The following is a 25,152-nucleotide window of genomic DNA, read 5'->3' as shown; positions in this document are numbered from 1 at the left end:
AAATTGATATTGAAAACGTAGATAGTACTACTCTATTATTGAGGACAAATTGACCTATATAAAAGTATTTTTGGTACGTTTTTAATAGAACCTGTGCCTTCAATCATCACGACAACGTTTTCCTTCGATTCCTTTTCAAGATTGTATCAATCTCTAAACTACATTCAATAAGTATTCCGAAAGAGGAAATTCAAATCATTTTGATCAAGTATATTTTCAATTTTATTTCATTTGTTTATTTTTTTTTCTTTCTCTCTTTTTTTTTATTTATTTATGATAGAAATATTGAAGCTAAACTGGCTGTAAAAATTTTGAGCAAAATGAATATTCTTAATTAATTTCCCTGTATTGCTAATAATAAAAATCTATAGGTACACTGAAAAGGGTTCATAAAATTGAAAGAAAGAAGGGATAAATAACCACTAAGTTAATCTTCTTTAATATTATGTTCTTTTTAATTATTTTAGACAAGGACGTGAATAAGTCCGAAATATTACTAAAAAAAAAAAAGAAGGCACAAGTGTCGACCTTCTTTTTACTAATTATTGGGTAGTCTTGCCACAGTATTCTTTATTTCATTAATTGAATCGTTAAGAACTTTATGCTTGTAATCTAAGTATATTTCTTTTAAAGTTATCCAATCCTGACACTCACTTACCTGGCCTATTCCTCTATGGGAATCCATAATAAATGCTGCTTCTTGCCATAACATAATCTGTCGACTTAGATCATTTAACTTCATCATAATTTGATCAACTTTACTTGTGTATTCCTGTATAATCATGGAAGCTACATCATGGAGAGTTTCCCATTCCATTTTCTCGACTGTGAGACACATAGAATTATCACGATCACCCTTACATTCTTGAAATAAATCCCTAATAGAATGCGTCATCTTTTCTATGTTCTTTATAGTTTTGTGTGCTTTAATCAATTCTTGTACTTCAGAGACATGAGTATCGCTTTGCCAATCTTTTAAAAAAGATGACTCTAAATTATGAGCAACTTGCAAGGTTTTAGCAACGCCATCTTCCTGTTCTTTCGGTGGATTTGAATGTTCTTTAGTATTTGTCAATGATTCCATAATAATCCTATTTTTTTATTCTTCTATATTTGCTATCAAGTATTGTTTAATTAAACAGTGAATATCTATGTTCTTTCTGACTTAGTATTGAAAGTTGTCTTTTTAAGCGCCGTCACTGTCTTCCTTTTTCAACTTAACTTTTATATTAAATTCAATAACTTATCTTAGAAAAATGGATATACAACCACTTTCACTAATATGAAGAATGAAGTAATGTCAACTATATATATGTACCTGTACGAATAGACAGGGATATGACACAACATTATCTGCTGAACGATCTAATAATTCTTATTCAAAAAAGCAGTCTATCATTATTTTTATAGGTACGTATACATGAGGGGTATCGAAAAGAATATATATATACATGCAAATACATACACAAGACATATCTATACATGTAAGTTCTTTTATAAGATATTAAAATTGAATAGAAGAGGATGGGATAACCATCCTTTGAATGCTGTAATGGTCCTCATCATATGCATCATCACTATTAAACCCACTGAAATTATGTCGTTGAAAGTCAGAATCATCACTAGATCTAAATTCAATACTTTGCAGTTCATATGTAAAACCGTTATCATTTTCATCGGTATCGTCGTTGTTCGCAGTACTATTCATGTACCTCTGTTGTGTCCTATTGTTACTCCTATTGATATCAGAATTTGAAACAAATGCGGAAACAGATGAAATTGACATATTGGAATCATCGATATTCCTATCAATGGATAAAACTCTTAAACTACCACTTTGTTTGTCTTTCAACTCCAAATCATTATCGTTGTTATTGTCAGTAAATTTATTTATTTGGTGTGAATTAACAAGAATCTCATCTTCATAATCATCTATCGAAGAATTATTTGAAGTAACACACCACTCTAAACCAGACCAAACAAGACATGATACACCAGAAAAGAAAACCCAGAATATCATACATGTGACCCAACCAACCCCTATATGGTAGGAAAATCCAAAGGCTTGTAGTTCTTTTGTGATTTTTCTTTGCATTGAATAGTTAATCCAAAGTAAACATATTGTACTAATCATACCGGCAATAAATACAAATAACGATAAAAATGAAAGTAAGTGTAAAAGAAACTTTTCTGGAAACTCGTTTAGTCTTCTACCCTTTATATAATAATACCACAATGATAAAAATATGAAAATAACTTGAACACCCAATACCGCGAAAAAAAGCTTTAATACATGTTGTTTCAACATTGACAGGCGCTGCATATAGAAATCATAAGATGGTTTCCCATTATTTCTACCTGTAGAATATGAACCATAGGCATATTCTAAAACGATATCCAATCCCACACTAGAAAGAGTAGTTTTATAATCAAAAAGATAATCGGGTCCTTGATATGTACAATCAAACACCAATTTTGTGCTATTCTTAGCATCCCAAGCATTTAGTGAAATTGGACTATAGTCCTCTGTAGTAGTAGTGGTAGTAGCACTACTACTACTGCTATTACTGCTACCATCATCGTTACTATCACTATATTTCACATCACAACTACCATAGAGAGTGACAAGAATGTATGCAGGCACGCCATGAACTTCTTCGAAGGTATAAGAGGTCAAAACCAAAATTTCAGACGTTGTTAAACCGACCCCATTAGTTGTATCTGTGGTTCCACTGGATTCAATACTTTGCTTCAATACAGTGAAGACCCCCTTTGCGATATCAGCCTTTAATGTACTCAATCGTCCTATATATATACTTTGTGGTTTGTAATACGGTACAGTGGTAATAATCAATCCGAAGATAATAAGCATTATACTTGAAAGTAATCGGATACTCTGAACTAGTCTTTCCAAATCATTTAGATCCTGGAACGGCAACAGGAGACGTTTTTTGATTTTGGAACAGATCAATTTAAAATTCATTTAAGAACACGTTAGAACACAAATTTGAAAGAATAAATAAAGAAAAGAACAGAAGAAAAAAAAATCCAAAAAGAATTACGATGTATGTTTAACAAAATAAATAAGTCCAGGAGAAATAACGTCTTCAACTTTATGGTAACCTTTAATCCAATTCACACATAAGATACATGAAAAAAAGAAAAAGAAAAAGAATAAAAAAAAAATAAATATTAAAACAAATGAACAAACAAAACTCTATAGTTCTATCGTTTTATCTGATATTCTTGATATTGAAGACTTAGTATATTTTAATCAAAAATAAAAAAAAAAACACTTCCCCATTGATAATATATGATATCGTTCTTATGAAGACAAATATCTAACATAACCATACTCGCTATTCTCTTTCTTTTTTTTTTCTCTCTTTCCCTTTCTCTTTTCCAAATGCATCTTCCTTCTCGCTGCCCAAAACTGTTTCGATCTTCTATTATTTACCTCTTTCTTTCAGTTCCAGCTTCAGTTTCAGTTTCAGTTTCGATTATTTTTTTTCCTGCTATTTTGCCCACGTCAATTGAGTCGAGGAAATCTCACAGCCACACAAGAAAAAGAAAAGAAAAGAAAAGTCACTTTTTCTTTGAAATTCTGAGTTTTCTTTTTCTTATTTTCTTCGTTTGAGGAATAATTTTGGGAAACACGAATAAACAAACAAAAAAGCCAAAAAATTCGTAGAAGATTGGTTATTTAGATGAAATCAATTTCACCAATCTCAGTATTTGCACGTGAAATACCGACTCAAACGCCGTCCATTGATAATTAATAATATTTGTTTCCATTGCTTGAGTCGATACAGGTCACATTAACCCCTTTGGTCTTTATTTTAAACATTTTCTATTTAAGAGTCCCCCTGTGTATCTACCTGCAAATAAAAAAAATAAAAAGAAGGAATAAAATAATAATAAAAAGATAGGGAAAGAAAGTAAAACCCCACTATCCTTACAAGAACAGAGGACACATATATATTTACTTACTTAATTGATTAATTCATTTAATCTATTCTTCGCTCTTAATACAAACACACACACAAACACACACACACGCATATATATATATATATATATATATACAAACAAACAACAAAACAGAACAAAACATATGGCTACCTCACATAAGGATCTAGAAGGTTGGCAAGTCATCACTACCGATGAACACGGTAATATCACTACTGGTTCTAGAAGAAGATCCAGAAAAGGTGGTGCCATAGAAAATGTCTACATACAAAGAATCTCTGATGGGTTAAGTTTCGGTCGCGGGAATAGTGTCGTCATGCATGACGAAGTGACAAAAACATACTCCATATACTTGATACACGAGATCCGTCAAAACACTTTGAACAATCTAATTGAGATCTGGGCGTTCTCTTATCTTAGATGGTTTGAATTGAATCCGACTAAATATTATACTCAATTCGATCCGTTAATGTTGAAAAAGGGCTTATCAAATGAAGAACTGAAAGATATTTTCTTCAAGGGGATCAATTTAAACGAAATTTACTTAACTGCTGAGTTGTCTGAAATCTGGCTAAAGGATTTCATCGATATCGCTAACGTCGTAACTAAAGCTGAATATGATAAGATCCCAAAGGATAAACTAGCTGAAGATAAAGATTTTTTCATTAGGTACATATGTGAACCTACTGCTGAAAGCTTTGTTTCCATGGACATAAATAAAGAAGTCAAAAGAATCAAAATGATGGAACCGAAAAGTTCGGAAGAACATTTAAAGAAAATGACTGTAAGGATAGAAAAACCTTCCAGTAGTACTAGTAGAAAAGTGCCTTCATCTTCTGCCCCTTCCTCCAATACACATGCTGTTACTCAAAGTAGATTACAATTGAAAGAACGTTTGGTAGAACCAGATATCAAAGATGAATGGTCTTCTTCGGAAGTTCCAGCTTCTTTTATTCTAAATAAGACTACTCCGCCAAAAAATTCTTCACCAACTTCAAATTCCTCAATTACTCAAAATAAACCTGTAATGGGACAACAACAACCACAACAACAAAAGTTATTTACTGAAGATTCTGATAGTGATTCTAATTATCCCAATAAAAACACCTCGCTATCAAAGTCTGGAGAAATTAAAGATAAAGCTGAAGCTAATGCTAATGTTGATCAAAAATTAAAAGAAGAAGCAGAAAAAGAGGAAAAGGAAAAAGAGGAAGAGGAAAAAAAGGAAGAGGAACTCACTTCTCCTTCAGAAAATGAGGAGGACAGTTTTGTTGTTGCTGATGATGCTGAATTGGTCTCTGATTCCTCCTCCTCTTCCTCACATTTACCTGATTCGGAAGAAGAAGAAAGATTGGAACGTGTTCATCGTAAGCGTAGTGCTTTAAGAAAAGAATTATACGGGCCAAAAAGAAAAGAAAGAAAACTTTCTAAAAACAAGCCACAGAAAAAAGTCATATCTGAATCTGATTCCGAGGAAGATACACCATTACGTAAGATCACGTCTCAACCACAACCATCATCCCCGTTAGAAAAATCAAAATCAATAATTCCAGAATCAACACACACACAAGGTGACAATTCTATGGAACTAGCAACTCAAGAAACAAAACAACTATCTGTTGACCTTAACAAATTGAAAGATAAATATGCCAGGTTAAAATCCAAGTTCGAAAATAATTCAAAAGATCCTTCACAAAACTTTTCAAGTAATATTTCAGAAAATTCAAATGATAGTAATATTACTTTAAAATCATTAGATATAGCCGCGTTAGAAACTAAAATAAAACCAACTGTTCCTAACAACCAAAGAACTCCAACTATTTTCTCCACACTGAAGAAACAAAAAGATATTAGTGATGACAAATCAATAATTCAAGTTATTCAGGATTTTGTGTCTCTTCCCGCCAGATCGAAGGAGTTTGCTAGATGCTATTTAGAGATATTTGATTCTTTACGTAAAAATGAATCTAAAGCACTTTACATCAATGGAAGATCTGGCAATGGTAAGTCCTCAATAGTTAATAGACTAATACATGAACTAGAGAAATCTAGTGATTATAAAGAGTTATCTATTTTCAATACTGCAATATTGAATCGTAGAACCATGTGTGACAGTTTATATAAATATGTTTGGGATAAATTGTCTGATCACAAAGATGAGTTTTTAAGTCCTGATGCTATTGAATGTTCATTAGAATTCTTTTTTGCATCAATTGATAAAAATAGAAAACGTCACTCAATAATTGTACTTGATGATTTGGATTTATTATGTAATGAAAATCCAAATTTATTATTCAAATTCTTTTCTTGGACTACCTTTCCAAATTCTAAATTAATTGTTATTGCTGTGGGACAAAATCCAGATTTAATTAAACAATCTCTAGGAAAACATGTTCTTTCAAAGATAAATTATCATCATATTCCATTTGAAAATTATTCCGATAAAGAGTTATCTAAAATTGTTGAATACCATTTAAGAAATTTGAAAGATAATTACAAGTATAAAATATATCAAGACACAAAAACTTTGGATATAATATTTGAAAAAATTCAAATCAACAAGGATGAAGAGAATAATAATAGTAACAACAGTAAGAGCATCTCTAAAGTAATAAATACCTATATGGATGATAAAACAATAACTGAAGCATGTAAAAAAATATGTTTAACTAACAATGACGCTGGATCTGCCGTACGTATCATTGAAAACGCCAGTGATTATGTAATTGATGAATACATTAAGGAACAAAACATATTTTTGAAAAGTAATAAGGAATTCTCTCTTTCCGATTTGCCAAATGAAAAGGAAATAGATTTGAATGCAATTTTAAAATCATTGGATCAAACAAACATAATTATTGATGACGAACAATACAAAAAATTGTCGTACATTGAAAAATTATTTTTATTCAGTTGCTCTTTATGTGTTAGTGAGAAAATGACCTATTTCTTAGAAACTGAAGAAATATATGATAAAATGATTCAACTAGTTAACAATAATAAAGAAAACAGTTTCATTGCTAATATACTACAAACATTGATCATTGATTCTGATAACACACCTAGGGCAGGAGCCAAAGAATCACATAACTACAGTAAAGAAATCTTTGAAGTATTAAATTGGAATAAGATTATTCATCATTTAGTCTCCTTAAAGTTCTTAGTTGTTACAAAGGAGGATACAAAGAACGTTAATCAAGCAAAAACCATTAAAATAAACATGCCAATTTCAGCTTTGTTTTATAATTCAAATCTATCTACCATAAATGTTTAAGGTTATTAAAGTAATAATTATTATTAAAGCAACCCAACTCTTGTCCCAACTTAGTGATACCTTGTAGTATATATGTGATGTATTATCAAATATCTATCCTAACTGATATACATGAATACTGTATCAACAAGTCTCCTCTGATCATATATTAATTAGTAATATTCCAAATATTTTATCATTGTTATTCATCTGGCTTTCTTATTACTAAGTAAAATTACCAATGTAAATGAAGATTGACAAGATAATTCAAAAAAAAATAAAAAAAATGGCAAAACTACAATGTCGAATTTTTCCCACGTATTCAAAATATATAAAATATACTAATATGTATAGATGGTTTGTAGTAATATTAACACCTTTTGTTGTAAGGAATAAACAACCAAGTAGTGCGATCAAATCTTATTTAAGTTGGTACAAAATAAATAAGAGACATGGACAAGAAATTATTTTTAATAGCTTGTTTTCATTCCAGTAACGGAGATTCAACTAATTTGAGTAAAATATACAGGAAATTTTTCGATTCACAAGAGTTCATTAATTTAGTTATAGTATTATGGCCTGAACTAGACGATTCGATAAATTTGAAATTTTTGTTTCAAACGAATAACTCAAATAGTAATGAACTTGGGATAAAAAAAAATAATAACAATGATAACAATAATGATGATCTTATCATTTCACAAATTTCTAATTGTCCAGATTTATTGTATATGGTTGAGATGGACAATGAAACCATTGATAAAAGATATGATGAAGTCCAACGTTATGTTAATAGTAAATTGAATGAACTAGGATTATTAGATGATAAGTTGAATTGGTTCCAAAAAAGGGTTATTATATGTAATGAAGCTAATCCAAGTAATACATTGGCCTATGAACCATTATGGCATTTAATAAAGGGGCAAAATTCAGAAATTGACCAATGGATGGAGGGTATCGTAAAACCTCTCTCATATTTCAATAAAAGACTATCTACTCAGGTTAAGATTCGTGATTTTGAAGATGTCATATTGCAGGAAAATAATATGTTTGAATGGTTTAATTCAAATGACCCTAATGTTTTAGAAAATGAATTGATTCCTTATTTGACATATGATAATAAGTTTTATAAATTGTTTCTTAATGATTATTATAATGAAAATAAATTGGTGATCAATAACCCTTTACAGTACCAAAAACTTAATAAATTATTTGAAATATTGAGAAGCATAACATTCGAAAAAGATTTATCTGAAATAGAATCCAAAACAATGGATATATTATTTGTCAATAGTAAAGAAATGGTTAGCTTTATCGATATAAGACAAATCGTTAACGATTTTTTGAATCAAATTGATGATGATGCAACATCAAGTAAATATCCCATTACTAACAAAGAAATCAAAATGTATTGCCAGTCTGTGAAGGATTATTCATCAATAATTAACTACAGTCTAATAGATTTATACATTATCTCAAATGGTGATAAAGAAACACAATTTACAAAATTTACTGATTTATGTGATACAGTATTCAGATGCAATGAAAATAGAGTCTTGGATTTATTAAAGCCTATCACATTATTTAATAAAATAAATTTTAGTGATAAAAGTGACATGGATCGAGTCATCAAGATAGTCTTAGAGACAACCTTACAATTTGAGAAATTTCATTTAATTTCACTAACAGTTGATAGAATATCGCCAAATGAGAATAACATAGAGAAAATTGTTATTTTATTAGTTGATAAATTTTGGCAATATTTCCATAATGCTAACAGAATAAATTCGATAGAATTCTCAAATGCAGAGACTCTACTAAAATATATAAATGAATATGATACTTATCATAAATATTCAAATAGACTTAACCAATTGACTTCACTGTGTCGTGATTTATATATATCATCAAAATGGAAATTTCAAGGTACGGATGGAGATAAGGTAAACAGATCATTCACGGACACAACTACAAAATCTCCTAATAGTATATTAAAATATAGAGATTGTCCAATTGAGATAATTAGGATTTTACTAGAATTGAATCCAAATTTCTATCGTCACGATATAAGAGAAGTCACATGGCCATTATGGAACAAAATACTGATAAGTTTACAATGCCCTGAAAAGGAAACAGATTTCACAGACCTATTATCATTACATATCGATTATTCATTGGTTTATAATGATTTCTCATATGCATCTAGCCATGTTAACGAATTACTAGAAGAGGATGAAAATGGTCGAAGGTATTGGTTAACTATATTCCAAGTTGCAAAATATCGACTTATGGACAATGATATGATTAATTGTAAAGGTGAGGATAACGAGGCTGACTTAAATATTATTTCCAAACAAATGCAGATACTAAGTAGTCTTTTAAAAATTTGTCCGGAAGAAGAGATCGAGATTGTCACAAATCAATGGAATAATTTGAACTTACAAATACAAAATATTTATTCAAAAGAAATGAATAAATGAATAAGGTAAACTAATAGATGATTGTTATTGCAAAATATTAATAATATTTATACGAGTATGTATTCACTATGTACACGAAAATAACCATGTTTATTATTACTATTATTATTGGTATTGTTGAGTGCATGGAAGTAATAAAAAGTTATTAAAAGTAAAAACTTTTAAAACTCTTCACCCATCGGTGAATTCAATCAGTTTTTGGATATAAGATTTAACTGTTTGAATCTCTTTATTTTCAGGTATCAATTTTGATGGATCCGATCTCAATTCGTTAACTATAGAACAGGCATCTAAAGTAGATTTAACGTCATTTTCACAAGAAAATACCACAAAGCATTGAGCAATATCAGTTAATTGATTACCACCCCATTTATTGATATACCAATCCTTAATACTTGGGTCAATTGACGATAGTTTTTGTAATTTTAGATTTGCCACCAATTTTATACCATGTACGAAATTCTTATCGATAGTTTTGTTTTCTTCAATAATCTCATTGATACCAAAGACGGCCAATTGGAACCGTTTCAACTTTTCCCATGAATCATCGTTCTCAAGATCTTTAGCAAGAGAATTTGAATTTGAATCTAGATTCACCTGTGTGAATGTCTTAGAAAACTCATCAATCAATTTCTGTCTTTCAAGATCATTTGATATGGCATTCTTAAAAGCAATATCTCTCTCAGACAAGACATGTCTAATTCTCCACATGGTAGTTCTTATTCTTTCATCCACAGTGACAAAGGAATCGATCTCTGTATGTAGACCAGCTCTAATGAGATGAATTTCTCTAGCCAATCTATTTCTCTCTATCAGACAATTGTACCAAAGGGAATGTAGATCATTAAAGGATTTTCTGCGCAACTCTGGGATGGACCAAGCTCTTGAGGTCAAATCCAGTTGGTCGGAGGATCTAATGAATTGCTTATCATGGAAAAATTGCCACAAAGGATGAGACTCAGAACACTGAATATTGTCCTTAGTAGGCGGGATAGGATCGGTTACTCTCAAATTTGTTGATGGTTTGATGGGGAATAGTGTTGTTGGAGATGGATTTTTCTGTTTCTTCTGTTTGTCATTTTTACGTGGGGAGAATCTAGTCCTTGCATAGTGATTGATAAATGAAACATGAAGATGACGTGAACTAGCTAAATTAATAGTATGAGTAAAGACTATTCTACTTCCAACGTGTGAAGATAGCGGATTAGCTCTTATGGATTTCATATTTATAGGTCTTTTCCCAGTAGCTCCCTTCGAATACCAGAGGAGTTGGGCTTATATCAAGGGTAGTATGATTGTCAAAAGGTGATTGACAATACTCCAGTTCACTCTACACCACTCTATCTTAGTTCTGTATATAGATCTGCCATATGTGCAAATGTCTACCGTACAGCTTCCTTCCAACCTTTCTTCCTCCCTCCTCGCTCTCTCGCATCGCATCTGAGATACTCGACCTCCTCTTTCTTTCTTCACTTACATGATTTAATAGAAAGAAGAAAATAAGCACCACAAACAAATTTCTTCGAAAGATTTTACAGAAACAAAAAAAAATAAAACACCCAGACATCCACAATGAATCATCTTGGACGACAACGACGTCAAAGTATCCACCCAGACACCCAATACGTTTTTTTTGTTGTTCGAGATTTTTTTATGTTTTTTCTTTTTCTTTTTTTTTTTTGTTTCTGAAAGCAGGGTAAACTATCTTTTTATAGATTAATATTACCGATATTATATAATATACATTATCTATATATTATGTATTATGTATTATATATTATGTAATTGTGTCTGTTCGTAGATAGATGTATTGGTTTAATGTTACGGTATATGTTTGGATAGATATTGCTGTTTAGTACCTAGCAAAATACCAAATACCAGATTAAGGGGCTGCGACTGCAATTGAAACCACGACTACACCTTACAAAATACCACGATGACTGATTCCACAGAAATTTCACTAGGGTTGACCTGTGATATGCATGTTCATCTTAGAGATGGTGAAATGTGTGACTTGGTGACACCCATGATTAGAGATGGAGGTGTCTCTGTAGTCTATGTCATGCCTAATCTACAACCACCTATTACTTCACTAGAACAAGTCCGTCAGTATAAAGAAAAATTGCAAGCTTTGTCTCCAAAGACCACTTTCCTTATGAGTCTCTACTTGTCCAATAAATTGGACCCTCAAATGGTCGAACAAGGTGCAAAAAAAAATTTGATTCATGGGATTAAATGTTATCCTGCCGGTGTCACCACAAATTCAAGTGATTCAAATGTGGATCCAAACGACTTTTCCCAATTTTATCCTATCTTTAAAGTTATGGAAAGAACAGGTTTGGTGCTCAATCTACACGGTGAAAAACCTTCCAGCCCACAAAACGACATCACTGTGTTAAATGCTGAGAAACATTTCTTACCAGCTCTACTCAAACTACATAACGATTTCCCCAATTTAAAGATCATCCTTGAACACGCTACCACAAAAGAGGCTATCGAAACCATAAATAAAATCAACGAAAATGTTGCTGATCCAAACGATATCCGTGTTGTTGGTTCCATCACCGCTCATCATCTCTGGATCACCGTCGATGATTGGGCAAGCAATCCAATCAATTTCTGTAAACCTGTAGCTAAGTTACCTGCAGATCAGCATGCTCTAATCTCTGCTGCCATATCTGGGAAACCATGGTTTATCTTTGGCTCGGACTCTGCCCCACATCCTATACAAAATAAACAGAGATATTGCAATGTTTCAGCTGGGATCTTCACTCAGCGGTATGCTTTGCAATATTTGGCAGAGATTTTTGCACAACATAACTCCTTGGATAAATTGTCTGGGTTTGTATCTAAATTCCCATTACAATTTTATAAGATCAATCCAAATTTAATTCAATCAAGTAATGATAATTGTATTTTATTCAAATCAAAGACGAAGATTGAGAATGAATTTGTCTCGAAGGATGGTAATGTTACTTTAATACCATTTATGTCTGGACATGAATTAGATTGGGATGTTAAATTTGTATAATTGTTTTACCTATTTGTATATATATATATATGCATATGTATATGTATGTAGATATATGTAGATGTGAGTGTGCGCAGAACTTGTTTTATGCTGCTGCATTGGCCATGATGATATCATTGTTTTGTTCATCGTCATTATCGTTATTATTATCAGTTTCTGGAGATTTCTCATTGGAATCACTAGCTTCAATTGTATTTGCATCATCCTCCTCCAAACTTAATTTCAAAAGATCAGTAATCTTATTAAATATAATCTGATCATTTTCGTTCAATTCGTTCAATTTTAATCCATCTAGATTCTTATCTTGTAACCAAAAGAAATATTTCTCATTCGAAGAAAAGATTAATGCAAACATTCTTGCATCAGGACACGATTTCACATGAACCCACTTGGTCTCTCCAGGTATTAAAATTAGTTCTATGGGTTCACATAACGATTTATCCTCTTTAACTGTACGATCTTTTGTCTTCCATTGGAAATCCCAGAACTTCATTCCATAATCGTCCTCAACCCCCACTTCAGCATCCTCCCCATCTTCATCTTGTCCACTTGGACGGATAGTGATAACTCCCTGCATTGGTTTTGGTTCACACATCTTTGTGTCTTCATTGTATGTAGCTATACCTGCTCTGAATGTTATAACTGATGACATTTTTCCTTTCTTTCTCTTCTCTACCACTCGTCCTTTCTTTATTCTCTGTTTTTTCTAATTAAATATCGTTTCTCCAACTTATCTTTCGAAAAGCTTGTTAGCGTCTATAGCTTATACATCGTGGTGAGAATATCTTCTACTTTATAGAATACGCTATTCTACTACCTTGCATTGTACAAGTTTTAACACTCAAAATTGCTCTAAAACCTTTTCTTTCTTAATTTTTTATTTTTTTTTTTTTAGGATTTTCACTTTTAAAAGAAGGGCGGATATTTCAATTTGAGAATTGTCGCAAGAAATATTGATATGAATATACAAAGCTAGAGATATAGGAAAAGGGAAAGATGTTTATACGATACGACTGAGCATGCACAATATATATTTCTCTATTTATCAGGTACAGATGTCTTTTATTTTTTTGTAGAGTAGACAAATTCAATAAGTGAATGTATATGCCGACATCTGCTATCTATAATTGTTGAAAATGCGCTGGTTCGCAACTGATGACGTGATAGAGGCCACTGTAATTAAATCATTTCTCCCTTTGCAGAAACATCCAGAATTAAATAATAATGATCAAGTTAAATTTAAATATCATGACGTTTATGTTGGCTCTAAGGTTTACATATTTGAATTGACTGAAGATAAAAGATGGTGTAGAGGTTATTTATATTCAAGTCGAATGCCGGTGGATTATATTTATTCACTAATTAATACTTCAGATATTCAATTAAATGATATGAGATCGAAGATTGTCGTTGTGCCATATAAATATGTTTATTTTGACAAGAAAGGTATCCATAATAATAATAATAATAATAATAATAATAATAATAATAATAATAATAATAATAATAATAATAATAATAATAATAATAATAATAATAATAATAATAATAATAATAATAATAGCTCTACTAATAATAATAATAGCTCTACTAATAAACGCAAATGGATTAATGATCTTACTTTTAATCTTAATGTCCAATCTAACTCTTCTCTGTTTCAAGCATTTAATATTTCAAATTTTGATGTCAGTTTGCCTTCATCTTTTCCCTTGCATATATGGTTATCTAATGAGGAACTAAGTGATTTAAATTCGTTGCAAAGAGATATACATATTTTCCTAAACATATTGTGTTCATATATATATATATTTTATTCAAACCAAGACTATATTTTATTCGACCATTTAACCGATTTCTTTAATGAGATTTCGGCATTATATTATAAGTTATCCTATAAATTATGTTTGAAGAGCGAGAGATTACAGATAATCGAATCAATTAATCAATTATTATCTAATGTGTCCAAGATCATATCTTTTGTATGTGATTCTACAAAACAATCAACTGACATTGTTGAAAATACGAAGAAAAATGCAATAACAATAGTTGACACTTATGGTTATGATTCAATTTTCCCTAATTTATATTTATATAATAATACATTAGAAATTAATTATCCAAACTTACAGAAATTTGTAAATGAATATCTAACATATGCATTATTAAACCATCAGCATCAATATTTAATCTCCTCTCAAATGACAAAGAAAAGGTTTACATGTGATATACCTTTGGCTTCTGATATAGTTATTCATGATTATTTGACTACAAATGTTTTAATAAATATTTGGAAAATTTCAACCGCTATGGTAAATGGCATGCATGGATTAAATAAATTAACGGTAATTGTGTCACTGATGTCCGAAGATGAGACATTAATTACAGAACCTTTAGAGATACCATATAAATCTTTGAAAAACACTTCTACATTTAATTTACATTGCCCAGTATTTTTCAAAGATTTGCTGAAATCGGTTGTGTATAATAACAGAGTTTTTTTGGTTGTTGTTTTAAAAAAAGAAATTAAAATATCCTTTAAAAAAGATATAATTTTATCCTCCTTTATAAAGCCCCTTACACTTATTAAAGATACAAATATGGTGAGTAAGATTCATAAAATTAATCAAGGTGTTGCCATTGGCATTATTGATATCTCGTCTATTTTCAAAAGCAAATTACCATCAAATTCTAATTTGACGCAACATAGAAACGAAGATATATATAAATTTACTGTAAACCTTTATTCATGTGTCTCAAAAGATGACAAAGAAAAACCCAAATATGGGACTTATAAGAATATAGTAGGACATTCGAGTATTACTCACATCAAGGAAGAGTGGGGATCCCTAATTACAAATATTCTTACTAATTCCGTGGACGATCTTATATCTTATCGTCACGCTAAGTCCATCACTGTTAGTATCAAAGAAATAGAATCTATTGGTGGAAATTATCCTATATATAAAAATGTAAAGTGTTCTGAGAATTATGGAAATCTAATAGTATCAAATAGAGTGCTTGAAAAACTATACTTAAAATTGGGAAAAGTTTCTTTACTTGGTATTACTAATCGTATCACAAATATAAAAAGTATTGTTATTAAAATTCTTCCAATGAATGAAAATATAAAATTTATTAACGGCACACAAACTATGGAATTGGACAGTTGGATGTCTATATCGGTATCACCTGAAGAATATATTAATGAGATAATTACTATTATCAATATATTGCCATCAATGAAAAATGAATCGTTTAAGATCTTTGCATATATAAATGGATATTTAATGGCACACGGTTCTCTGCTTATTATTAAAGATGGGAAAATAATAGAATCATTATCTAGGAAAGGGGTCCCATTATTTTCATCCCAAGGTGATAGAATCATTGATTTATTTGTATATATTTCCTATCATGGATCTCATTTCAATCCTCCCAGTATTATAAGAGATTTTAATAGATTATTATCAATGAGCGATAGAGTGAAAAAGAAAGTTAATATGATGGAGTTTAAGGAAAAAAGTGAAAGGGTTCTGGCTGCAATAGAAAAATTGAATTCTGCTAGGTTTGATAAGTATTTTGAAGAAATGTTGATCAAATATTTACAGTTTTTTGAAATGATTGTATATCTAGATCTTCTAGAAAACCAATTACCTGAAAAGTTAGTGTTATCCTTGGCTAGTTTTTTACGGTTGACAATACACAGTCCAAATTCAGGTTATAAAGAAAAGTTTTTTGTGTTTTTTGGAAGACATTTAAAGTTAAGAGATTCTTTACCTCAAGTAGGTTATTGGATTTTAATAGAGATAAATAATTTATTGGAAAACAGAATTCTGCTTAACAGAAATCAACTTAATGATATCTGTGAAGAATTTTTATTTCTATTGATGCTCTCTTTTATTTCCACTGACTGTAAGACAGAATGGTACAATATTTTAGATAACACAATGATTCAAATTTCAAAATTTATCGAGGAATCAGATAGAGGGTTTTGGAATGGTCAAAATTCATTATTAGAGGCATATAATGTATGGATACTGGGTGAAGATATAGATCTTGCTGGGGATAGGATTCTTCGTTACACTGAAGTTATATGCCAAAGTTTTATCAGGAGTAAACTTTTACAAGGTATAAATAATAGAAATTTGAATGAAAAGGAAGTCAGGTATTTAAATACAAAATTTCTTATTTTACAAACTGTAATTCGGCATGAAAAACTAAAGGCTCGATTTTTCGAACAATTAAATATTGATCCTATTGCATTTTATTTTCTGAGTAAAACACTTCAATGGATTTTAAAATCATTGCATATATTTATGAGAAATTCTAAATTTTATCATACCTTTAGTCTATGTAACACTGTGATCATGTATATCATCGACAATGTTCAAGATCCTAAATTAATGAAACATTTACTGAGATTAATTCCATCCATTTGTGAGATATTTCTTGAAGTGAACAAATATCATAGGGAAAATAATCTTAACAATCCCAAAAGCACATTTACTGCATTGTTTCCTGTAACATTAGAATCATGGCAGTATCCTGTTGATTTGATACTCAAGGACCATATTATTTTATCAGAAATATTATTAGAAATTGCTACTATTCTTTGCAAATTATCAGCAATTGCAACAACATTATATGGGAATTATGTTACTTTTGAGACTCTTTTAGAAGACTGTAAATTGGAGATGAGGGTCGATTCTGTGTTCTATATTAATAAATTAAACAAAGAATCTGTAATGGTAATAATTGAAGCAGTAGAATCTTTGGTGGAATCTGATTTTTTCCCACAAAACACACTATTAGGAATTACTGCTCTTATTATTAAATGTTGTGTTGAACTTTTAATATTATGTAAAGATTTTATCTTAGAAAATTACTTTAAGAAGAATTTAACAGAAAAATCTAGAGAAAAGGATAAAAAGTTATTGATTTCTTATTTCAAATGCTTATTTAAAATATCCAATCACAAAGTAGTAAGTTTATTAAAAGTAGGCATATTACCAGGTAAAATTATATGTAGACTGAGAGATAACATGAAGCAGCAAATATTTTTCTTATTGGAAACCTTTTGGAATATATCAAGGAAAGAGGATCTCCAACATTCTGATTGCTTTGAAATGAAATACAAATTAATTGTCGACACCCCGCTTTTATTAAAGGAAATTATCATTTCTTTGTTTCAAAAAGACATTCCTATGACTAAAATTTATTGTAAATTTTTATTTCATGTAATTATGTCATATTGGAAATATACTGGTAATTTAGTGGAATTATTGAATAAATGTGTAATAGAGATATACAATACTCACAAAGAAGGTAACTTACATATTGAGGAGGAAATTCTAAAGAATTACATTAGATGTGTTATCATGACCATTGATATCTCGGAAAATGATTTACACTTTCATGCTATTATAGATTTTTTTCAAGAATTGTTTATTTTTCTGCAACACATATTAGAGTTAGACAAAGTACCTAAATCATTGGAATATAATGATCAACGGATCATTTGTAAATTCAAATTGTTCAATCATTTAATGGATATTAATCATCCTGAGTATTTTGAAAAATTAATCAATGACCTTTTCATCGGTTTTATTAAAAAACAAGATTTTGTTCAAGCAGCATTAATTTTAGAGTTATTCGCAAACACATATAACTGGTGCCCATATTATTATTATGCAGCTATTAAATGTCCACCTTTACCAAAACAAACATCGTTTGAAAGAAAAGAATATCTTTATAAAGAAGCTGGTAGAAATTTTTCTCGTGGGTTAAAATTTGAGAAAGCATTATCAGTTTACAATAAATTACTTAACGCATACAACGAAGTTAATTATGATATGGATGGATTAGCATTTGTTCATGATCAAATATCACATATTTATATACAAATGCAGCATGTGGACAAAATGATTCCGAATTACTTTAAAGTGGAATTCTTTGGAAATGGATTTCCTTCAATGTTAAGAAATAAGGTGTTTATTTATGAAGGGTTACCGTTTGAACATATATCATCAATACAAAGTAGATTATTACAAATGTATCCGTATTCACAAGTTGTGAATACTCCAAGTGAAGATGAAATATCAGTGTTAAACAGAAAAATAGATAAATTCATTAGTGTGGTTACTGTGGAACCTGTGGAGAAAGCTATTGACCAAGCAAATAATATATTAGATACTACCACTAGTATGTCAAGATTACATGATGGATTAAAAGTCTTCAAATATTCGAAGAGAATACCTGGATCGAGTGATGTAGCAGATATATGGGTTGAAGAATATATTTATACTACGGTGGATGAATTTCCAACATTATTCTATAAGTCACCTGTAAAAGATGTCATTAAAAGAAGAATATCACCAATTGAAAATGCCATTAGAGATATAGAGACAAAGATTTTAGAATTAACAACATTAAAGTATAGTTGTTATAAGACGGTCAAAAATAATGACGAATTGTCATTAAATTTGTTTCAAGAATTTTCAAGAAACATAACAGGAACAATATCTGCACCAGTAAATGGTGGACTTTCTAAGTATAGAAAGTTTCTAATAGAACCCACTTGTGATCAATATGCTAAAAATAAAATTGAAAAATTGGCACTGTTATTAGATAAACTGACTGTTTTATTGAGCCATTGTTTATTATTAAATGAAAGATTACAAACAATTAGCGGCATACAAGATGATAATCATAAAATCCTAGTTGAATTATATCAGGAAAGTTTTTCGAATGAGATTAAGCGAAATGGTATTAATCTTGATGAAATGATAATAGAAGATATCATGAAAGATGAGTTGCACCCCAACAAGAGATGTACAACATCTATACACAATCAATCAAGATAGAGGGCGTTTCAATACGTTGATGTCTAAGAATAAGAAGAAACTGCCAGTGATTGTTATGCAGACATTCTAGTAAGCATAAAGATAAGTAGCATCGACATTGCAAGTGATGGTGATAACAGGTGCACCAAATTGTGAATCATATTAGAAGGTTTGTCCTCTTTTATGTTGATGAATTAGGGGAGACAGTTGGGAATGCCTTATAAAATGAGATTAAGATTATATTTAATGTATGCGTAGGAACCCTAGAGTAATCACTTTAAACGAACGGTGTTGTTGTACACTCTTTAAAATAGAAAATGGTGTGTCTCGTTCAGAGTGATCATCTGTTGAACACAAAAAATATGATTAACTAATAAGTTTGAAGGATTAAAAATAAGATAAAGAATACAAAAGTACATTTAATATTCATTAAATGATCAAGAATTCTTGCATAGTCAAACATGTCAGTGATAAAGTACATTATAACTAAAATCTCATCAGATTAATTCTGACTCAGTAGAAGAAGTATCAACTAGCGCCTTCCAAGGTAGTATTTTTTTATTCATTTATTGTGCCTAATTAATCACAGATTCTTCCTTCTCACCTACCAGAGTTGCTAAATCGTAAAATAAAGAAAAAATGTTAAGAAGCATAATAAGAGCTGCTCCATTAAGAATTGCTACTAAGCATTACTCTACTGTTATGAGACAGAGTGGTGTTTCCTTAGCGAGTAGAACAATTTATTGTTGTACTAAAAACATTGTTCCGGTTTCTACCCAATTTCAAAGGTTACAATATATTCGTCTTTACTCCGAAGACACTAAAAGTGGTTCTACTTTAAACAAAGATGAAGTCTTAAAGAGAATTAAAGATGTTATTAAGGCTTTTAATAAGAATACAGATGCTGAAAAAATTAGCTTAGAGACAGCTTTTAATAAGGATTTAGGATTAGATTCTTTAGACACTGTTGAATTATTAGTTGCTATTGAAGAAGAATTTGAAATTGAAATTCCAGATAAGATTGCTGATGACTTAAAAACCATTGGAGAAACTGTTGAATATATTTTATCTAATCCAGAAGCAAATTAATTAAAGCATACCTTTCTCTCTGTATTTATCCCATTTTTATATTTTTATGTCTACGTATCATTATTCTTGTATGTAAATAACTTATATATATATATATATAAGTAAGTATATATATTAACTATTATCAAACCTAGTTTTATATCATCCTTTACTTTACTGTCTTACTTTCTTTTTTTTCATTTTTGTTTGCTTTTCATTAAAGTTTTTTGATTGAATATTCTATTGTATAAAGTGATTCAAAGTTATCGATTTCATTTGGCCATATATTGCCAGGTAGGAAGTTGCCATTATCTTCTAAAAATCTTTTACGTTTAGATATATCCTCAATTTCTAACTTCTTTAATTCATTTTCACATTCTCTTAATATGGATTGTATTTCTAGACTGATTTTACGTCTCCTATCTGCTTCTTTCAACAGATTCTTATAACTTTTTTGGAACTGTTCATAGAAATCAAATAAGTCATGTATTATTTTCATATCTTGTTTACATGAATCCTTAAAATTGTTTATAAGATTGTATATATCTTGAAATACAATAAGATATTCATTATATTTCTTTAAATCACTCAATATTTTGTTAATCTTGCTCTTGACATGATGTACAATATTTTCTTTTTCAGTTAAAAACTTTCGGGATTTGTTTAATGATATATTCACATCATTAATAACTTCTTTTACTGTATTTAATATTGAAGGTAATTCTTCATCATCCTTTTTCACAATTTTATATAGTTCCATATAATTATTACTTTCCTTTTTATTATCAGCAAGAGAATCTGAATTATTTTCCTTTTTTTGTCCATTTTCAAATAACATTTTACATCTGTCAAAATGATTGGTTAAGGATAATAATATTGTTCCTAAATCATCTTCTAAATCACTCAATTGTTTTGGGTATAAAGTAAACATTGAAATTAAATCTTTATTTGAATAAGGATTTAATTCTTTCCTAATTAGAGATTTTAATTCATTTAATCTATTATCTATTAATTTATTTTTAATCGTTAAATTTAGTTCATCATATTGAATATGGATATTGTTAATATGTTTCTTTATACTTGGAATTTCTTTAATTTTATCTCTTAACAAAGTTATATTTTCACCAGTAACATAATCAGCCAGTGTAACCGCACCACTTTTGTTCTGTGGCTTTACCAAAACATTCTCAGTATTTTTCAATTCCTTCATTTTTTCTTCGATCTTACTTTGCCAAAATTCCATATCTTCTGTCAATTGATTAAGCGAATCTTTCGACCATTCTCCCTTTAATAAGGAGTTTTCAATTCTACCATGCAACACATTTTCGTAAAGATATTCACTTTGTTTAATTATACAATCTTGAATAAAAACAATCTTCCTAACTTTGTTTTGCCATCCAGATAATTGTTTCCTCTGAGTGTTAATCTTTAATGAACAATCATAACATATCAATTGCGCTTCAACAAGATAATTTATAGCATTATTTAAATAATGTTTTAAATTACTCGAATCCATTAACTTCTATTCATTTGAATATCCCAAAGCCTCCTTTTTTGTCTTTTTATTGACAGTATTACGTCAAATTCTAACCTGTGAATAAGTTATAACTTTTTTTCATAGAACTATTCGTATCTTGTATGGCTGATAAAAAACGAGAGTTGGGTTAGAAGACTGTTATATCCTTATAACTTGTAAATATTCTTTAGATCTTAACTATACATACCATATAATATGCTGCTTTTATTTGTGTTATATAAAATTGTGTAATAGAAAAACAAAAAGAAAAAGATTAGCAAAATTTCTGTTGCCCTAACGTTTCTTAAATGAAAATTGGTATAATTTTTTACAATTATATAATTACCCTAATTTTTATTTTTTTATGAAAAAAAAAAGAATTGCTTTTTTGATAGTAGATATAACATTAATAAAAGTCATCAAGCAGTAAATCAGCACTGAAGAACTCTATAAAAGAATATTATCATTTGTTTTTTTTTTCAGAGTTAGTGCTTATTGACTTTATCCACTATATTATCATCTGTTTTGTTTAACAAGGGTTTTGAACTAGTGATTATGAAGAACTTCTTTTTAGGTTGATGTTCATAAATAAAAACTTTGTTATTAGTATTCATATATAAAAACATCTACAATATTTAAATCTAGATGAATAATACTGATATTAAGGATGTTTCTCAATCTGCTGTAAGCAAAAGACAAAAATTAGATAAGAATGTGATACCTAACAATGTAACAAATATTGGTAATAATAATGATGATGACGATATGATTAAAAGATATGGGGTTGGTGCCAAATTACTATCCCGTATGGGTTACAAAATTGGACATGGGCTTGGATCAGAAGGTAAGGGCATAAGTAAACCGATTGAGGCATTTAAAAGGCCACATGGGAAAGCTGGCTTGGGCATGCTTTCTGATTTGTCTAATTATCAAGATGATGATCTAGAAGATGACAACGGTTACAGTTCTTCTTCTTCTTCTTCCTTTTCTTCCTCAATAATTTCTGAGACATCTATTCCCTTTAATGAGAATATAGTTAATAATACTCTAACATCATTATATGAAAAGTCTAAAAAGAATAAGAAATCATCTAAGAAAAAAAAAATTATCTTCAATAAAAAGGGGACTGTTACTTTAAATAATATGGAAAAATTAAAGCTCATAAACCGTTTAAAAGATCTAGAAATAAATCACCCAAGTATAATAATTCCATATACGTTATTAGATAATTTAAAAACTAAGACAGTTATTTCTAGGGAATCAAGAATACAAATAATTGATATTGTACAGAAATTAGAGAATATCGAGATACAATTAGAATCTTTAAGTGATAGAATTGCCAACTTAAATGTGCAACACAAAGTTTTGGATGTGTCTGGCTCTATATTATCTGATATTGTTCAACATCTTTCTATCAAGGATCCAGATGTATTTTTAATGCAGGTTCCTGAATGTATTGAGAAAATTTTACAGATTGAAAATGATGATATTATGGATATTTTAATGTCAAGATTTTTAAAACACTTGTTCAACGTTCAAAAGAATTGTGTTGATGACGATCAAGAAATAGCTGGTAATGATAAAATTGATAGTAAGTTTTGGATATTAGCGAATACACCATTTCAAAAGTACTTCCTACCTATAGTCGATATTCTTCAATATAGAATCGATGAAAACAAATTTTTGAAAAAAAAATTAAACAGATCTCAAACAGTCATATTTCAAAATGTATATCCTAGTATAATGGAATTAATAAAGTCGACAAAATTAAGAAGTACTATAGATTTTGATATTTTGGTTGCTACATTAATTGATTATGAACAACTCTTAAAATATTTAGATTGTTATGATTATCTATTAGAAAATGTTCTTATGCCAAAGATTGAAGATATAATATATGATGATTGGGAGTTAAATGATGACAGTATAAATTTAAATTGGTTATTAAACATTCTTATTTTATTACAGGATGAAAAGATTAAAGACATTAAAGAGATGGTGAAGAATAAATTTGAAGATTATTGTTATCATTGGTATTATAGAGACTCAATAATTTCTCGACAAAATTTATTGATCATTAAACAAATTTTAGATTCTGATGATCAGTTTTATAAAATTATTAGAAAAATTTTATTACCAAAGTTTGTAAAATTGGTTGAAAAATATTTCGACTTAGAATACGATATGGCTCATTTAAGTAATAGTAATTATACCAATAGTGATAATATAGAAGAGGTACAAGATAATTTTGATTCAATATATGTATTCAAATTTATCCGAGACCATCGATATATATTTTATCCAAAAGATTATGAAATATTTATTCTATCTTTCTTCAATTCAATTAATAAGTTTATATTTGATTGGTGTTTTTATTATAAGTATGATCAACTGCTAGTTCAAAGAGCGGAACGTTGGTTTAATTGGCTTATTAATAAGGTGTTTTCTGGATCCATGAAGATTAATATACCTTCCCAACTTGAAATATCTCAGATCAAGAGAAGTAAAGAATTTCTTTCCAAGTTTACTAATCACTCACATAATAACGATAATGGCAACGATTGTTATGGTGATGATAATAATGTTGATACTGTTGAGATAATACCAATTCATGATGAGACTTTTAATCTTTTAGATTCTTTAGAATCCATTAATGGAGAAACTAATAAAAATACAGAACATGTTGATCGTGATAGTGAAGAATATAAAGTGGTGTCACTTCCGATAAGAAAGGTTACAGTAACATTCAAGGAAGTTGTTGAAGATTATTGTGCTGAAAAAGGGTATATTTTACAAAAGTTGAATAATAGATATACAGATATATCTTTTAATTCGATTAATTGTGTATTGGTGCCTATTTATGAAGTAAGAAATGGATCACGTCATAAAAATATTGCCATTAAGGACGATATTTTATGGGTAGAAGATGATAAAGGTAGGTATACTCCAACGTATTTACATGAACTTCATATATGAAGATTACAAAACCAGCG

General features: G+C 29.5%; 11 protein-coding genes across 11 annotated transcripts; 6 read left to right on the top strand and 5 right to left on the bottom strand.

Annotated features, from left to right (window-relative positions):
• Positions 1-538: 538 nt before the first annotated feature.
• Positions 539-1,084, bottom strand: GMC2 (Gmc2p; the record flags this gene model as incomplete). The annotated part of the gene is made up of 1 exon (XM_064859266.1): positions 539-1,084. One exon carries the CDS (start codon positions 1,082-1,084, stop codon positions 539-541), a length of 546 nt encoding a protein of 181 aa, XP_064714075.1.
• A 420-nt stretch (positions 1,085-1,504) lies between these two features.
• ECM7 (Ecm7p) lies at positions 1,505-2,983 on the bottom strand (the record flags this gene model as incomplete). The annotated part of the gene is made up of 1 exon (XM_064859265.1): positions 1,505-2,983. The coding sequence occupies one exon, from the start codon at positions 2,981-2,983 to the stop codon at positions 1,505-1,507; it is 1,479 nt and encodes a 492-aa protein (XP_064714074.1).
• Positions 2,984-4,114: 1,131 nt separating this feature from the next.
• SIR3 (chromatin-silencing protein SIR3) lies at positions 4,115-7,243 on the top strand (the record flags this gene model as incomplete). Its single annotated transcript, XM_064859264.1, has 1 exon — positions 4,115-7,243. One exon carries the CDS (start codon positions 4,115-4,117, stop codon positions 7,241-7,243), a length of 3,129 nt encoding a protein of 1,042 aa, XP_064714073.1.
• Positions 7,244-7,674: 431 nt separating this feature from the next.
• On the top strand, positions 7,675-9,702 carry SEC39 (Sec39p; the record flags this gene model as incomplete). The annotated part of the gene is made up of 1 exon (XM_064859263.1): positions 7,675-9,702. The coding sequence occupies one exon, from the start codon at positions 7,675-7,677 to the stop codon at positions 9,700-9,702; it is 2,028 nt and encodes a 675-aa protein (XP_064714072.1).
• A 171-nt stretch (positions 9,703-9,873) lies between these two features.
• On the bottom strand, positions 9,874-10,926 carry MRPL4 (mitochondrial 54S ribosomal protein uL29m MRPL4; the record flags this gene model as incomplete). Its single annotated transcript, XM_064859262.1, has 1 exon — positions 9,874-10,926. The coding sequence occupies one exon, from the start codon at positions 10,924-10,926 to the stop codon at positions 9,874-9,876; it is 1,053 nt and encodes a 350-aa protein (XP_064714071.1).
• A 712-nt stretch (positions 10,927-11,638) lies between these two features.
• On the top strand, positions 11,639-12,733 carry URA4 (dihydroorotase; the record flags this gene model as incomplete). The annotated part of the gene is made up of 1 exon (XM_064859261.1): positions 11,639-12,733. The coding sequence occupies one exon, from the start codon at positions 11,639-11,641 to the stop codon at positions 12,731-12,733; it is 1,095 nt and encodes a 364-aa protein (XP_064714070.1).
• An 85-nt stretch (positions 12,734-12,818) lies between these two features.
• RPN13 (proteasome regulatory particle lid subunit RPN13) lies at positions 12,819-13,385 on the bottom strand (the record flags this gene model as incomplete). The annotated part of the gene is made up of 1 exon (XM_064859260.1): positions 12,819-13,385. One exon carries the CDS (start codon positions 13,383-13,385, stop codon positions 12,819-12,821), a length of 567 nt encoding a protein of 188 aa, XP_064714069.1.
• A 484-nt stretch (positions 13,386-13,869) lies between these two features.
• On the top strand, positions 13,870-19,596 carry DCK1 (guanine nucleotide exchange factor DCK1; the record flags this gene model as incomplete). Its single annotated transcript, XM_064859259.1, has 1 exon — positions 13,870-19,596. The coding sequence occupies one exon, from the start codon at positions 13,870-13,872 to the stop codon at positions 19,594-19,596; it is 5,727 nt and encodes a 1,908-aa protein (XP_064714068.1).
• A 618-nt stretch (positions 19,597-20,214) lies between these two features.
• ACP1 (acyl carrier protein) lies at positions 20,215-20,664 on the top strand (the record flags this gene model as incomplete). Its single annotated transcript, XM_064859258.1, has 1 exon — positions 20,215-20,664. One exon carries the CDS (start codon positions 20,215-20,217, stop codon positions 20,662-20,664), a length of 450 nt encoding a protein of 149 aa, XP_064714067.1.
• Positions 20,665-20,860: 196 nt separating this feature from the next.
• On the bottom strand, positions 20,861-22,159 carry ATG17 (protein kinase regulatory subunit ATG17; the record flags this gene model as incomplete). The annotated part of the gene is made up of 1 exon (XM_064859257.1): positions 20,861-22,159. The coding sequence occupies one exon, from the start codon at positions 22,157-22,159 to the stop codon at positions 20,861-20,863; it is 1,299 nt and encodes a 432-aa protein (XP_064714066.1).
• A 645-nt stretch (positions 22,160-22,804) lies between these two features.
• On the top strand, positions 22,805-25,135 carry SPP382 (mRNA splicing protein SPP382; the record flags this gene model as incomplete). The annotated part of the gene is made up of 1 exon (XM_064859256.1): positions 22,805-25,135. The coding sequence occupies one exon, from the start codon at positions 22,805-22,807 to the stop codon at positions 25,133-25,135; it is 2,331 nt and encodes a 776-aa protein (XP_064714065.1).
• Between the last annotated feature and the right edge of the window lie 17 nt (positions 25,136-25,152).

The sequence above is a fragment of the Arxiozyma heterogenica genome (assembly GCF_036370985.1).
Source record: "Arxiozyma heterogenica strain weizmannii chromosome Unknown scaffold_21, whole genome shotgun sequence".
NCBI lineage: Eukaryota > Fungi > Ascomycota > Saccharomycetes > Saccharomycetales > Saccharomycetaceae > Arxiozyma > Arxiozyma heterogenica.
The sequence above is the reverse complement of the archived record's forward strand: the minus strand, read 5'-3'. Positions and strand labels throughout refer to the sequence as shown.